Source organism: Balaenoptera acutorostrata, chromosome 2, assembly GCF_949987535.1.
Source record: "Balaenoptera acutorostrata chromosome 2, mBalAcu1.1, whole genome shotgun sequence".
Lineage (NCBI taxonomy): Eukaryota > Metazoa > Chordata > Mammalia > Artiodactyla > Balaenopteridae > Balaenoptera > Balaenoptera acutorostrata.
Genome location: NC_080065.1, coordinates 66,839,243 through 66,855,747, shown reverse-complemented (window position 1 = coordinate 66,855,747; position 16,505 = coordinate 66,839,243). Strand labels below are relative to the sequence as shown.

At 37.4% G+C, this 16,505-nt stretch overlaps 1 protein-coding gene across 3 annotated transcripts; it reads left to right on the top strand.

Annotated features, from left to right (window-relative positions):
• The first annotated feature begins 466 nt into the window (after nucleotides 1-466).
• MTX3 (metaxin 3) lies at nucleotides 467-14,821 on the top strand. Of its 3 annotated transcripts, XM_007179781.2 has the most exons (10): nucleotides 467-566; nucleotides 1,072-1,141; nucleotides 1,512-1,588; nucleotides 2,530-2,622; nucleotides 3,141-3,323; nucleotides 3,469-3,545; nucleotides 4,062-4,219; nucleotides 4,602-4,698; nucleotides 5,503-5,591; nucleotides 8,376-14,821. In XM_007179781.2, exons 1-9 carry the CDS (start codon nucleotides 486-488, stop codon nucleotides 5,567-5,569), a joined length of 903 nt encoding a protein of 300 aa, XP_007179843.1. In that variant the 5' UTR covers nucleotides 467-485; the 3' UTR covers nucleotides 5,570-5,591; nucleotides 8,376-14,821. The 3 variants fall into 3 exon arrangements, with proteins under 3 accessions (XP_007179843.1, XP_007179842.1, XP_007179845.1); XM_007179780.2 differs by lacking the exon at nucleotides 4,602-4,698; XM_007179783.2 differs by lacking the exons at nucleotides 4,602-4,698; nucleotides 5,503-5,591.
• The last annotated feature ends 1,684 nt before the right edge of the window (nucleotides 14,822-16,505 follow it).

Here is a 16,505-nt window from a genome sequence, read left to right as displayed (position 1 = left end):
TAGGAAGAGTGTAACGAACAAATATGAAGGTGACTAACTGAGATTGAGAGTGGCAAGAAGCAGAAGCCAAATATATGGGGAAAAGGGGTCAAACAATTACAGAGTACCTACTATACGCCAAGTTCTTTACCTCCATGTCATAATTTTAAACACAACAATCTTGTGAATAAACTGTCATGCCTGGTTTACAAATGGGTTAGTTTAGGCCCAGGGTAGTAATAGTCAAAGTGCTTGGTACACATTAAGCATCCAATAAGTACTTGAGGAATTACTGGCGGGTTGTATGACATTGCCCAGGACTCTTAACCCCCAGGCCAAACTGATGCTAAGCGTGTTGTTAACCCCTTCAGTGGCCCTTCCCGCCTTGCACCTCCCCCAGTCCCCAAAGTACCCTTCCCTCCCTCGCGCTCCGCCCCCGCGTTTCCACGTGCCGGAAAGTAGGCGGCAAAAGTATTTCCGGGATAGCAAAGGTCGGCCCCGGCAAGATGGCGGCGCCCTTGGAGCTCAGGTGCTGGGGAGGCGGCTGGGGGCTCCCGTCGGTGCACAGCGAGTCCCTGGTGGTGATGGTGAGGCCGCCTCGCGAGCCGGGGCGCGGGAAAGAAGGGGCGGGGCCAGAGACGCGAGGCTGGCTGGTCCGGGTTCCGGCGGCTGGGGTTGGTTCCCGCGGCGTTCGGGCCCGGCCGGCCGGGGCGCTGCTCGCTGCACCGCCCGGGGCTCCCTCCCGTCCAACGAGTTACAGCCTAGCCTGTGACCCCGCCGAAGCCTGGAGGAGAAGTCATGGCTTCTCCGCTTGGCTCCGAGTTTTCTCAGCCTTGCAAAGCCGTCTGCGCAGTGGAATGAAAGCCCAAAACAGGAGGCGCGCGCTCCCCGCTCTGCATCCCCCAAACGTTTGGGGGGAAAAAAGTCCCCGAACTCTTGGTAGCGCACAATCCCGGCTAGAAGTAGCGGGAGGGACGCAGCCCCCGAGTCAGGCGTTTCTGCCTTCTGGGGACCCGGCTTTGAAGTAAAGCTGTTCTGCAGATTTGCATTACGTACTCAGTCTAAAATGTTTTACTGCAAACTCTCTTTCAGGCTTACGCCAAATTTTCTGGTGCACCCCTGAAAGTCAATGTCATAGATAACACCTGGAGAGGTTCAAGAGGTACAGTGTAAACTTTTAAACACCCATTTCTGCCCTCTGTAAGCACCCTCCCCCCTCTTATTTAAAGCTAGGGGGCTTGTAGCCATGGAGTACCTTGGGGTTTTAGTTCTTCCCATGACCTTGGCTGTGTGTTGCTTATGTTTTGATCATTCTGAGTAATACTTCAAAGGAGAAGCCAAATCAGTGGAAATTACGAGAAATGAAAATGCTCTCCAAAACTTTTTGTGTGTGTGTGAAATTGCAAAAACCTAAGATGAGTTACTCATTTTTTTTCTTCTCCAAATGTGACTGGCATAGTTTTTAGGGTATTGGAATCTCTTCAGAGGAAATCGAAATGCTTCCTTGTATGTAAACTGTGTTTTGATTACAGGAGATGTACCAGTTTTGACAACTGAAGACAATATTGTTTCTCAGCCAGCAAAAATACTAAACTTTTTAAGAAAACAGGTGGGTTCCTTCTGAAGAAGTAGATTCTTGATCCCTGCATGTTGCTTCCAAAGAAAGTGCATTAAAAATTTTTTTTTTTAGAATTCTTTTTTGGAGATACATAGGGCTTGATATAAGAATAGATTTGAGAGTCACTGCTGTAAATCATGAGTTGTACTGTGATTCAAAAGACATGTAGTGAGTTATAGTCAATTTATATTTTCATGCACTTTGCTTGGTTTTTATTGAAGTTTAGGAATAAGTAGATTCAATTTAACCATTTTCACTATTGTACTTATTGATATGATTGTAAATTTAGTTCCATAATTGCTACACATTTTGTGCTTGGTGTGAGGTCTGAGTTCCCATCAACTAGCAACTATTTATTTTTTAAAAGCACTTAAACTAATAGTTGCAGTTAAATGTTTCATGAAATAATGTATCCAAAATATCTGAACATGCCTAGATTTATATATCTAAAATGTTTAAACTGTAACAATTTACATAAATGCGAAAGTTATCATTGATTTTTGCCAATAGTTTAAAAAAAGAAGTCCTATATCAACAAAATTTAGAACTTTTCTCAATTGGAAGGTTTTCTTTTTTTCAAGGGGAAAATGCTACTAATTAGAACTTTTTCCTTATTGTTAACAAGAATAATAGCCTCTATTAAGTTTGTACTACATGCCATGCACTAAACTAGGTCATTAACAATCATTGAAATAATAGTTAATAATAAATAAACACCTAAAACTAACATTTATTGACCTTAACGTGTGCATGATGCTGTGCTAAGAACTTTATTTGCATTAAGCAGCATTTGTCGCTGAATTTGTATTTCTCTTTTCCCCTTTTAATATGTTTGCCATTTTTGAGGAAGAATAGGAGTCCTAATTTATTTAGCGTCACTGTTTTGGGATGTTCTTGACTTATGAGGTTTTTGGTTTTATATTTTTTAATAGAAATATAATGCCGATTATGAACTGTCAGCAAAACAAGGGGCAGATACACTAGCTTACATTGCTCTCCTCGAAGAGAAGCTTCTTCCTGCAGTGGTGAGCATTGGTGAATATTACAGTATTTTAGTGACTTACTGAAAGTGTACTTAGTCGATTTAGAAGAAAAATAATGGAAGAGGCTTAAGAGAAGAAATTTCATTTATGTATCAGTCTTGATTCTTTCATGTAACTGCAGAACTGGGTTGATTCTGTTAGACGTTCAACTAGTGTATGAAACAACAAAGTGAAAGATAATGTCATTTTGGAAATAAAAATTCTCTGTGAAAGATTGGAGTTTGTCCATGTATAGAGTTGGGCCAACTGTAATTCATTCATTCAACAAATATTCATTGAGCACCTACTATGTTCCAGGCCTTACTCTGGGTGCTTGGGATAGAGCAGTCAACAAAACTCACACATTTAAAAACCTTGATTTATCCTTGAGTCATCCTAACTGGAAAATTTGTGTGAAGTCAACTTCATTCAGAGATATTTATGAAAAACTTTCACATTGATTGAGGATCTTCCTTTTAGTAAAAGAATATCCTTGTAGTGTTTTTTCCCTCCTTTTGCAGCTTCACACATTCTGGGTTGAGAGTGACAATTACTTTACTGTGACAAAGCCATGGTTTGCTTCACGAATGCCTTTTCCCTTGAGTTTGATCCTGCCTGGAAGAATGTCTAAGGGAGCACTGAATAGGATTCTCCTGACCAGGGGAGAGCCTCCCCTCTACCACCTCCGAGATGTAGAAGCTCAGGTATGGTTGGGATTACCTTCAGAGCAAGGGCCCTCCAGAGGAGGACAAGAGAAAGAGCAGGGGTGAACTTACCTATAGATGCTAGTCTGAAAAGGAGTTCTCAAGTATCTTTCCTACCTCTGAGATGTAATTTCATCCTTATTAGATATACAGAGATGCCAAGGAGTGCCTAAATCTTCTGTCAAACAGACTGGGAACATCTCAGTTTTTCTTTGGAGATACGTGAGTGCATGCCCTTAAAAACCATTTTGATGTTTTGTTTGCATGTATTCAGTGAGCAGTTATTTAAAGCAAGTTCCCTTGCCCGGTCCTCCCACCCCATCCCCAATGAGTTTTTCACCTAAAAAAAATATTTAATGGATTTTTACTATAGGAAACTTTTTCTGTTTGGGTAATCTCACATTGACTTAATATGCTACGTATGTGAATTTGAAACTTCTAAGACTATTCCCATCGTGTCTCCAGTCTCTATATCACACTTATGAGTAAAAATGAATCTTTAATTTACAACTTAATTTTCTTCTAAATAAAATGGGTAGAGTATTTTTTTAAGGCTACAAATGAGTAAAACCCTGGCTGTATCATTTTTATAAGCCAGAATGGGTAGTAAACCTTTTAAAAGACTGTATTGTGTACTTCAGAATTGACAAATGTATTTGAGAAAAAGTGTTTTTTTTAACATAATCCCAAATTAATATTTTCTTATGTGCTTTTAAAAAATCCTTAATTTGTTTTTAGGCCTTCTACTTTGGATGCCTATGTGTTTGGTTTTCTCGCACCTCTTTATAAAGTATGCTTTCCTAAAGTTCAGTTACAAGAACATTTGAAACAGCTCTCCAACCTGTGTCGCTTTTGTGATGACATCCTGAACAGTTATTTTAGGCTTAGTCTTGGAGGTAAGCTGGTTCCTCTTCAGCTAATCTTTGTTTGCATAGAATACTTGCATATTCTCCTAAGGATGTATAAGCCAAATCCATTACTTATTAAAGAAGTTTGTATATTGTCTTTAAATGCTGGTTTATAGAACTTCAAAAAGTTGCATTTTTCCAACTTTATTTTTATTCCCATGTGTTAGTTCTTCTTTAAATAGAGAAATATATATTTGCCGTTTGTCTGTTCTGGATTTTATACAGTTCTTGCTTCTTTTTCTTTAAATATTGCCCCTTTGAAGTGGGTCATTTTCTTCTAAAAGTTAACCACAGGTATTTATTGTGTCCCTGCTGAAAGATAGCATTTATCCTAATGCAAATGGGCAATTACTTTAAATGTTGCTTCTAGCATTTTCCTGTGTGAACAGAAATGAGCAGCAGATTGATTTTGGTGAGGTACACTCCCATGATTCCAGTACTTCAAAACTGATTGCATCAGACTGGAGGTATAGTAAACAGAGGGCACCTGTCACTTAGGCTCTGATTCTTCGAGAGTGTTGGGCCTTGTGCTTAAGTGATTGGGACACAAAATTTGTATGGGGAGAGTTGGCCAGAATTGTCCTTTTAAAAAATAGAAGTCATAAGGATTGTTGGTTTAGGAACAGTTTACTTTTTATAGTGGGTTATGTGTTTTGTATGTAATACACTTGTATATAACAAGGGAGGGGTTAGTTACTTTGGGGGTCATGAAACTGAGTAACTTTCAACCTTTTTACTTGGGAGCAGTGGTTAGCAAACCTGACTACAGAACAAACACAAAATCTTGGGTCCTATACCAGATTCACTGAATTAGAATCCCTTAGGGATGGATCCCAGGAATCTGTATTTTTTAAAGTTCCTCCAAGTACTTCGGATGCTTCGTGGATAGCTGTTTGGGCCTTAGAAAGCTGTTCAAATAGTTGTAACTAAAGACCTATGTGAAATGGGGGGGAAGGTACAAGTCAAATTTGAGAAGGAAATAAGGACTGTTGTGCTCTTGCTAATGACCTTGGCTATCTGCATAATGCTTGGCTAACAGGGTCTCCTTAAGGACAAATATAGTCCTTTGGCTTAGGGTTTGGTTTTGGGGCATTACTCTCCCTCTTAAGTTTGCCTTTGAACCCAGAATGGTTTTTCACTTTGCCTTTTTTGGAGGGTGGGGTGGGCAGTGGGGCACTTAGGAGGGTGGATAGACTCAATATTCTTTGAATCTAAACAGCTTGTAAGGCTTTCAGAATTTCCTCTTTCTGATTTCTGTCCTGGCTTCTTAGGCATCTCTCCTGCTGGACAAGAAACGGTAGATGCAAATCTGCAGAAACTCACACAACTTGTAAATAAGGAATCCAACTTGATTGAAAAGGTCAAGTTTACTTCGATTGTTATTTTATAGTAGTTTAGTATTTTCCTTTCTGCAATTAATATTGTTTTGGGTTATGCATTAACTTTACCTTTTCAGTTTTTTTTTTTTTAAAGTTTATTTTTTCAGAAAGCTGTGTAAACATACATTTACTAAAGCTGTATAAAATACAGTGTTTTGAAGCCAGTAATGGCCTGATTGCTTTGGGGAAAGATCTGATAATGGTACTGGATTTACTTTTACCACCCAGTTAATAGTACTTTTCAAGTTAGGAGACCCAAAAGCCTGGCTTCAAAAAAAGAGAGAGACAAACAAAAAAACACTTCTTGCTTGCTTGTCTGCTTCTTTCTGTCTCTGAGGGTTAACGTTTCTTGAGATTGTAAGCACCTGTGCTTATCCTTTCTTGCTAAAAGCACTATGGTGTTTTTTTCTTTCTTCCACATAAATGGTTTTATTTTGTCTCCTTCCTATCCTCTGTTCTCAACGTTGTCTACAGTTTTTGCCAGTGTGGATATTTTGCCACTTAGGGAGTATGCATTTGTTGAGAGAGATATTGAGGAATTGGGTAGGGGAGGGAGCCAACAATGGAAATTTCAAGGGTGATTCTAATTGGAAAAATACAAGGGAGTTATGCATTTTTTCCTCAAGTGTTTGATAAACTTTCTTTTTTTTCTTATACAAATGGATAATGCTTTATTCTTTCACAAACTAATAGGTCATTGTGACTTAATAACACTGGCTAGAGGATTTGGGGGATTGAGTAACAGGCACTGTGTTATATGAGCTTTATATGAGTTATCTCATTTAATCTTCACAGCAGCTCTGTGTGTGCAGGTACTTTGTCATTCCCATTTTACAGATGAGATACTGAAGCTTTGAGAGTAGCTTATAACATCACCTGCCCGAGGCCGTTCAGCTGGCAAGAGGTAGAGAGGGAATTTGAACCCTAGAAATTGGATTCCAGCATGGGCTTTGCAGTTAGTCAGTCATCTAACTCATGAATGAAAGTATGTATCCATTACTACTGGTGGTAATAGCCAGATTTATAACTGCCACTCTCTGGAACGACCATTTTATTTCTTTTTATGGTATTGCATGTACCTCTTATTAAAGTTTGGGTAAGCTGAGTCAAAGCCAAGTTTGTCTTAATTCATAGCCTAACCCAGCAAATCTCATGAAAGGAAATACACTGAGAGTTAAGTGTGGATAATGGAAAGATTACTCAGACTGTTTTAGATACTTTTCTGCTAGATGAAAGCTATCCAGTATAGTTTCCATTTCTATCTGTGGCAAATTCATTAGACATGTGAAGGGAACCATGAAATACCTACATATGCAGAAAGTGAAGCCAGGAGGCCCTGTCACCACTTGGTACAGTTCCATTTTGGCATCATCAATATATGAGAGTTTCCTGACCCTATATCAGCACCTCTCTCCACCCCACTTCCCATCTGCTCTTCAGTACAGTTCACTGTTTGCTACAAGACATTAGAACAACAAATTCTATTGGCTACCACCGTTCACCATTTAGACAGGAAATCTAGAGCTTAAAAAAAAGAGTTATGTTTGAGGAACTTAGTTCTTGCAAGGAAAAAAAAGGTATCACAATTGATTCAGATAGTTCACTGGGAATACTTTTTCCCTCGGAAAATTAAGAGTTAATCTTTTATTCTTTTCCCTTTATTATGAACCCTATGTACCTCTGCTGAAACATTTCCCCTATGCTTTATAAAAGCATCTTGAGAAGATAAGAGAGAGTTTTGGGCTGCTTATATTCAAAACTCTAAAAAAGCCTACCTATCAAGTAGATGATAAGATGCTATATTCTGTTGGTTTTGGGTCATTGATGGCAGCTGCTTTCAAGTCTTTTATGAAGCAGCTTAACACCAGGACCTTGCACTCTGGTTTTGGGGTACCCTGGTTAAAGGTAGTTTTCTAAGGTCTGACTCAGTTCTAAGTAACCCCTGTCCTAGTGTTTCCCGGGATGCTAACGTACTCCTTAGGGTAAGTCTGAAACTCTTGGACATTTTCTAAATATGCTCTTGATTTGTTTCTCTGGAGCAGACTTAGAACTGATCCAGTGTTTGCATTGCCTCTGGATTAGGTCTAAAGAATTTATCCTTCTTTCTGTCTCTTTTCGTAACTTCTCTTGGTCTAAATAGTCATAGCCTAAAAGAGGTGATCTTTTTGAGTGGAGTACAGGTCATTTTTATTGAGGCAATGAGATATAGTTGAAAGAACAATAGTGTTAGAATAAGAAGACCTGTGTTCACATTTCAGCTCTGATGCTAGCTTTGCAACCTAATGCGAATCTGGTAACCATTCTGAGCTTCATTTTGCTAATCTGTAAAATAGGGAATGATTGCGTCCGCCTTTTTTTTTTTCTTTTTCTTTACAGTTGTGTTGGGAAGATCAAATGAGAACATACTTTGTAAACTGTGGAGAGTAATGTAACAGAAATACTGCTTTTACACTTGATATTAGAAGATCCCTTAAACCAAGTTGTGCTGTGGTTGAGTTCAGTAGACTATTCATTTTGTGGAATTACTGTAATTTTGTGAAGTCATCAAGGATGAGCCATATTGCTTTCATACGTATACTGAGCCAGCCAGTATTTAGATATGTTTAGAATTCTTGAGAGATTGTTTGCAAGAAAAAGGTTTCTCTAGCAGTCCTAGAAACATACGGTTCGGTACTCTTCTAGCCTATAGTTTGCATGGGGAGGCCACAGTCCATATAAGTGGTGCCGTAGCCATTAGTCAGATGTACCTTTTGTACTTTCCACAGATGGATGACAATCTTCGCCAAAGCCCTCAGCTTCCTCCTCGGAAACTGCCAACACTTAAATTGACTCCAGCAGAAGAAGGAAGTAATTCCTCACAACGGCTATCACCCTGACAGTCTTCATGCTTTGTGTCCAAAGTCATGTGATTGTTGCAGTACTCTCTTACACTAAGTGTGTGAAGGCAAAAAGAAAATTCATAAATAAGTATAAGGAAGACTCTAAAACAAAAGAAACTTTCTGTGGCAGCAATTTTTTTTTAGTTAGGAAGCTCGTGTTTTAGCTTGGCAATGCACTTTAAATAACATCAACGTAAATGCTAAATGAACTTGGGGAAAAAAAGAAAACACATTGTCCTGTATATAAAAAAACCTGCCTTAACCTTGGCAGATTTTTGCCTTTGGTTCACATGTTGCGGGCCCAAAGCTACACTTCTGTTCTGAATGTGCACTGTTAGTTTATTCAAGTTAATTTATTAATTTAGTATTCTTAGACCAGTCTAAATATCTCATATGTGGCTCTTTGGCTGAAGCCTTTTTTTCTTCTGTTTAGAAATCTGATGCTTAGTTTAGACGTTAGGAAAAATATATTATTCTAATATTCTATTTACTTCAGTAGAAAAGCCTGTATTTAACTTTAAAAAGCAATGAGGAATGTGTTTTTAATTATGCTCTTATAAGTCTAATCTTTGGGGGAGTTAGTACCATATATATAAATATTAAAGATGGTTACATATAATATTTGTCTGACTATATGCACTTCAATGTAACAGTATTTGCTCATGTGTTCAATACAGGTTAGCAAGGGCTGTTTTAATTTATTGGAGCTTTAGACCTGTGTATTCATAGTACATGTTTAACTCTAGTCATCTCTTTCTTGGGTTGATTTCAGGAGAGCTGAATGTGTTAGCATCGTTATTATGCCAGGCTGTAAAGTCTGACTGACACTTGCCCAGTGGTTAGACACTACTCAGGAGGAGCCCACTGCCAGCGAACTAGAAGTACTACTGTGCACCTGGTCCAGGTTCACCATGCTTGGCTCAGACCAGTGCTCTTTCCTAAGAAACATATCATGTAGTCAAAACCTTTATGACAACTAATTATTTTCCATAGAGTTAACTGCAGTTGAAGGAGTCAATGGAGTAATCGGAAATAGCAGATTTTAAAGAACATTTTCTATTTATTGGTTGCTGAACTATTCAAAGATTTGCTGTGTGGTAATTTTACTTATAATAGAATCTTGCTTATTTTAGTGGCTGAGGTGCTTCTGCTGTCCTAAAACTACTTCTGGGGTTTTTAAAATATAGGACCATGTTTTTGATTAGTGTCTTAAAAGATTACTATGGTGCTCAGCAAATCTTGTCACATCCTGCAGAAACCCCCAGGTTAGGAAAACAGTTTTGGACTCAAGAGACTTGTCTGATTTGAGCTGAGTGGAACTCAGCTGTGTTTGACCTGCATCCTCTCAATTTGTTCTGTATTTAGGTAGCTATTTATACAGAAGTCTTTATGTTATTGTAAATATTTTTTCTTGAAAGTTTTAATGAGAAACAGGGTAGTCTTCAAAGTCTTGTTCATCTGTTTGGATGCATTGAGAGAAAGAAGCTAATGAGTTTCACATTACTTCTGCAAAGGTGGGAGAGAGAGTGTGTGTGTGTGTGATGCGTTAGTCTTCTGTTATAGTCCAGCAATCGGAAACCTGTTTGAATGTTCTGTGTTGGAAATCATGACCATAGGACTTTATTGTCATCTAGGATTGATGTTTATTGGAGATGAGTGGTTAGCACATTAATCATCTGCTTATGCTTTAGTCAGGGTTAGTCATTTTCAATCATGATTTCTATTAAAACTTTCAAAAAGCATTTGAAGTGACTTACAATTGTCAAACGTGTGTAAAACAGGACAATTAAAATTAGTTTTTGGAAAACTAAAAAATTTGTAGGAGAAAGAACTATATTAACCCTAACAGATTCTAAAATTGAATGGTAAATTTAACTCCAGGTTTCTCCATGGGCAAAGTCAAAGGATAATACTGGGTTATGTAAAGTTTTCTGTCAATAAGGTTACTACTGTCCATGAGTAAGCAAAATGTGTTTACATTTTTATAAGAATGTGGAAGGAATATCGTATTCTTATGACACAAAGATGCAGCCAGTAAGCATACTGTAACATTTGATGTGTTGAAAGTTTAATAAAAAAATATCATTTTAGAATAACAAGTATCTATCCTTTTGTAGTAGAGAGACGACTGTAAATATGATTTACTTCCTTTTGGTCATTCCTGCTTTGAACTGCCTTTAGGTGTATGCTATATAGGCCATGATGCTTCCAGACTATCTTTCCTAAGATGCAAAATATGATTTAGATAAGTGAGAATTTATATGCTGGGTTACTTAGTTGAGGGTGTTGATATAAGCTAATGAGATGCTAGGAAGCTATCGCTGAGCACAAGCCACTCCAGGGATCAGCCACACATATAGGAAGCTCTTGGAAAGGGATAACTTTCCAGACTGGGCAGAGAGCTTTTGAGCAACCTGTCAGGATATGCTTTGGATAAAGTTTGAGTTGGCTGGGATAAATGGTCCACAGTCTTAAAATACTGTGAGCCACTTTCTTTTGGAAGTGATGGTAGAGGATAATGTGATAAAAGGGACTATGTTTGTGTTTATGTTTCTTGGTAGTATAGGATGAGAAAATTGGTCAGATAATCCCCATAAGATAAAGATCTTTCATCAACAAACTGTCATCAGTTATCCATAAGACTGGCCATTCCCCTAAGACCAAAGAAACTGTAAAAGACCTTTAAGGACAGTCATTCCTACACAATGTTTTTCCCCCTAAAAGGTTGGCACTGACAAACGAATTAAATTTCAACCTAGAGACGTTTGTTTTATTTTTTGAGTGCTAGAGGATTAGAGATTTTATGTTAAATCCGAAGCATTTTGATTTCCATTTGTAATTTCTGTTCACTTAATGTGGCTAGATATATTAACTTAAAGGAATGGGGAAGCTTATTTCAATCAGAGCTAAGTTACAATTTTCAGAAGTCTGCAAAAATGGAAGAAAACTAGACATCAAAAGAGGCAGAAATTGGTAACAGTGTTAGTATCTCAGAAAACCAATTTTTAAAGGTAGTATGTGATAAAAGTGGTATTTGAAGTCAGTAGTATGTTTTCTTAGAGCCTCTTCCAGGAATAGACATTTACCATGTTATTAGATTTTTCATAAACTGTTTACTTTTTCATAAACTGTCAAAAATTGTATCCCTCTGAAACCAAAATATAAATGCTTAAATGTAAAGACAAGAAGCTGAGGGACGGTTACATAGGATCTCTCTGTACTATTTTTGCAACTTCTTTTTGTGAGTCTATAATTATTTCAAAATAAAAGGGTTTTAAAAATAAATTCAATAAGTTTATCATTATCTAGATAAACTATTAAAATTTAATGCTTTAAACATAGTATTCAGTATTCAGTTCCAGATGAATAAATGCATAATATAAATTAAATATAACTTATTTCATTCTTGAGTTTAAAGAAAAAAACAACTCAGGTTTATAACAAATGATAATCTAAAGATCTGTTTTGCCATATCAGCAAAGAAAAACAACAAGAACCCCTAAAACCAAGAACCCCTTTTCCCTAGGATATTAAAAATTCTACGATTTTATGTTTGTAATTGTATCTTTTTTTCCTATGGTATGTGGGTTTACTTTTGAGGATAAAATATTTTGAAAAAAACTCCTCCTTGTCTCTGTGTGGTAATCCTTCTTTGTTTTGCAAGTGTTCTCTCTCTAACTACACTAGGACCGTGCTTTGATGAACAAAATGCAGCGTGTCTGTGTGCTTTTTGTTTTTTAAGTTCACAGGGATTTAGTGATTGACTTTGTCTTGGTTTAATTATTTATATAATTGAAATCCTGAGCAGAGCCACATATTATATTTGGGTTGTAATGACGGTCTTTTGTATATGTTGTTGGCATTTAGAATTATCTTTTGCCTTTTTTCTTGTTCAGCTCTGTGGAATTTACATTTACTTTTCAATGTTTTCATATTTCCTAAGAAATTACTAGATTTTTAAGAAATTTGTTATTAATTACATGAACCAAAGGTCAGTAATCCTAGTCTCAAAGGTTTAACTGAAGTTTCATTAGATCTTCAAAATGTTGATTTTCATAGAGATGTAAAGATGGAGTCCTTTGCTTTTGTTTTTTTTAAGGGTTTGTAAAATTATTTAGCCCCAAACTCTTGTTGGGATATAATGTTTGCTAGAAGTCCAGGTTACCTCTCCTAGACTTAAAATTATTGTGATTGAGGTGGAGAGGTATCCTCGGAATCAAAAAGCATACAAAAGTCATTTGTTCCAGATGAGGAGGCCAATGATTACTGATGAGAATTAACATTCTTGAACAATGATATAAGAAAGGGTAGCTTTGAGTTGGATGTTTGTAAACAGAGAGTGGAATGTTATGATAAAAGACTATTCAGAGCAAAACAAAGTAGTTCCTTTAAAAAAATGCAGGAAAATAAGTCTTTTTATATCCTCATTATTATTAATTTGAAATTATATTGTAAGATATTTTTAAACTGTATTTCAGTTCTTTGGAGAAGCATTTCAGGATATATTTTGGCAGAATATATTGTTATTATATGAATAGAGGGTTCTTTGGCTAAATAGGGAAATGCTGGGTTAGACAAAGTTAAGTTACTGTAGGCTTCTCAGAACCTTACATATGCTGTTGGTGGTTTCAGACTCCAAGAAGGGCCTGTATTTTATACACTATTTTCCTAATTTATTTTTATGTGGATTTTTTTTTTAAGTAGGTGTCATGTGGGATTTGTGTTCTGAGAAATACACTTAGGGAAATGCTGCCCTAAGAGTGCTTCTGCTTGTTTGTACTCATTGCAGAGGTTTCCAGTTGTTGGCTGCCCTTCTAGTGAGTGGTGATAAAATGGAAGCGACAGGTTAGGGCTCCCTAGGACCATGGAGTTGACTGAGGTTTGGCTGTGGGTCTAAATAGGCTGGTTATTTAGGCACATGTGAGACCCTTGGTCAGTCCAGCTGCTTCTCTAGAATCCCAGTTGGCTTGGAACAGCTGTACAGGAGTGTGAACTGGTGGTTTCAGAGAACTAACCACTTGTTAGGCATCTATGAGACAGAGGGAACCAACTTGGAGTTCCATTCCAAACTGTTCTTGGCTGTGCTTTAAAAGTACCAGAAAGGCAGTGAGTATTTATAGCATTAAAGTCACATATAAGCTAGTTATTATATATGTATATATATATATATATATATATATATATATGCACATGCATACACACATAGTGTCTTAGAAAGTGTACAGTTGCTTCAGTGACAAAAGCAAGGAAAGTTTAATATTTTCAACTTCTATTACTGAAGACATGGTGTAAAAAAGGATTGTATGTTTGTGTATGCATTTTCTAGGATGAAGGTTTACGGTTTTTATTAAATTCTCAGCAAGTTTCTGTATCCCCCCAAGTTTAAGCCTCACTAGACCTTCTAATTTCAGAGGACTAAGTATATCTGATTTCATTTCAAAGTATAAACCCAGTTCACTCATCAGGCATAAGGATGCTTTTTGTTTTCTGCAGTGTATATGCTTGCATATTTGGAACTGCCTGCTTTGGATGTGTATTTGCTGGAAAGCTTGCCTTTGGGTTTGAGTTGTGGTGTGGTGAACATCTGGCCATGTGCAAAGCAGTTGGATCTTTGTTCTGATTCTTTAGATCTCCTCATGCAAATTCAGAGAAATGCCTTCTAATCATTGAGTTTACATGTCCCGGATCCCTGGATGTCTAGAAACAATGGCTTGCCAGAGTTTGCGTCAGTCCTGAGTGAGTCACGCACTATAGAGGAGGCTGTGTTGGCCATTCGTTCTTTGACCTGTTGGCTGCCTCTCTTGCAGTGCTGGCGTCTTATTTCTTGGAGAAGGACGGGTGTACTCAAGCTTTTATGTTAATTGCATAAAGATGAGCTTTATTCTTCTTCTGACTTGATGTTTTATTTTGTAAAATAGGAAATAATGTCTTTCCATTTTTCTGTTCATCCCGAAGTGGAAATTTGAGGTGTTTGTAATATAATTTTAGCTTTCTGGAAGACTGATAGCAAAGAAGACAAGTAAGAAATTTATGTATACTCATATCGGTTTTGTTCCACCAAGTTTATCTTCAAATGGTATACATTTGAAACATCTGTTCTAGTGTACAAACACTGTAGTTTTGTTATGAAGTAAACAATCTTAAAATAAGCATTGTTGGTCATAATTTCAATATTCTAGACTTGCCTAGTGTGAAGATATTTTACTCAGAGACTGTGTATAAATACCCAGAAGTGGTGATGATGATCAATGTTGTAAAGAATTTATTCTGATAAATGAGAAACTGGATATAATGTCAAAATAGCTATTTTCACAATAAAATCTCAAGTTGCTTGAATGTTTATTAATTCCTGGTTTAATGTTATTTATTCCTTGAGGTGAATATTTCATTGGGAAGAATTTTGGGGTCGTTCAAAATAGTTCTGTGCTGGGACTGAGCTACATAGAGGGTTGTTCTTTTTAAAATGTCCATTCTTTCTGTGATGCATTGAGATCACTTGTGCTCTTTCCAGCCTGTGCTAAAGGAGGTTAGAGACCTGCTCCCTAGGCCATGGTGTGTGTGTAACCTCAGACAGCTCACACAACTTTTCAAGACTCTAGTTAGCTTATCCCTTTGGCTTTGTAAGTTTCTTTAAAATTTTCTTTTTTGCTCACCTAGAAAGTCCAGTGATGTTCCATGTAATTGGATGGAAGGCATACACTGAGAAAAATAATGCAACTTTAGTTAGTGGGGAAGATATTCATTTTTTTTTTTTTTAATTGGGTAGCATATATGGGTATGGAGAACCCTGTTAGGGCTGTTAGTCTAGTAAGGGCAGGTTCCCTGAGGGGATGAGGCTTTGTTAGTAGAGTTTATTTTTTTTAATTGAGGTATAATTTATGTATAGTAAAATGCATCAACCTTCCAAGTAGAGCTGTTCAGGTATGTATTCCTCTCACATGAGAAGCCAGCTACATCTTTGTCGATACTTCTATCCCCAAAGAATACAAATCTTAATTGGGTATGAACTTTGGGTTTCAGATGAAATGCCCTTGGGTGGATTGAGGTGGTAACGATCACTTACTTCTTGCAAGAGAGCAGGAAAGAAGAGTTGGTGGTGGTGGGATAATAGAATTCTTTGGGGGAAAGACAACTGTTGGATTGGCCAAAAAGTTCATTCGGGTTTTTCCGTAAGATGGTATTTGGAGTCACAAAGCTGAGAACCTTTCAACAAACACCTTCAGAATTTTTCGTTATTAATTGCTCAGCTCAGAGGCTTGACTTTGGTCTGGGACTATTTGGGGTGCTCAAAAACTCCTGAATATTTAGTATGATGTCCTTTGGTGAACAGTAGGCTGCAACATAAGTGGTGCTCTGTTTTTCTTTTGCCATTAATAGCAGCCATTGGTCGGAAAACTTTTCAGTTTTCCGTATGGGGATCTTGTCCTAAGTGAATCTCCGTAGGAGAAAGATTGAAATAAAGGGGAAACCACTAAGATCACTGAGGACTGCGCATATGTTTGAGACAGGTATGTATGAGAACAAGAAGGAAATGGTGGTGGAGAATGTAAGGATTTGTCTTACTCCATCTTGTAATTAAGTTCCTAGTTGTAAAGCAAAGGGGATACTCATCCCTTCTTGATCTGACAAGAAGTTCAGGAGAAAGGATGAGAAAACATGGCACATGTCTCCAGGTACATTAGTCAGCCTCCTGGAATGCTTTAGACGTCTGTGATTACGAAATGAAGACAGCTGTGCATCATCAAAGACGTTGCTAATTCCTGACACAGCCAACTCGCTCCAAAAGCTGTGCTTTTCCAAGTAAGAGAGGGGCTATTATATTTATCCTGCTTTTTTGAGTAAGCGAGTGAAAATAGGGAAATCTTGACATTTATAAATAAAATTAGGGATTGGTTTTTCAGATCCGAGTTTTGGGCAGGTGGTCTTCTCAAGAATTCACATTTTGAAAAAGTTAAGAAATCTTTTGGTGTAGAAGGAAGCATGATGCTTTCCAAATATCACAGTTAAGACCAAACA

Coding starts and splice junctions, on each gene's coding strand:
- MTX3 (XM_007179780.2), top strand. CDS start 486: ATGGCGGCGCCCTTGGAGCTCAGGTGCTGGGGAGGCGGCTGGGGGCTC. Junction 1,589..2,529: donor TAAACTTTTTAAGAAAACAG/GTGGGTTCCTTC, acceptor ATTTTTTAATAG/AAATATAATGCCGATTATGA. Junction 5,592..8,375: donor AATCCAACTTGATTGAAAAG/GTCAAGTTTACT, acceptor TACTTTCCACAG/ATGGATGACAATCTTCGCCA.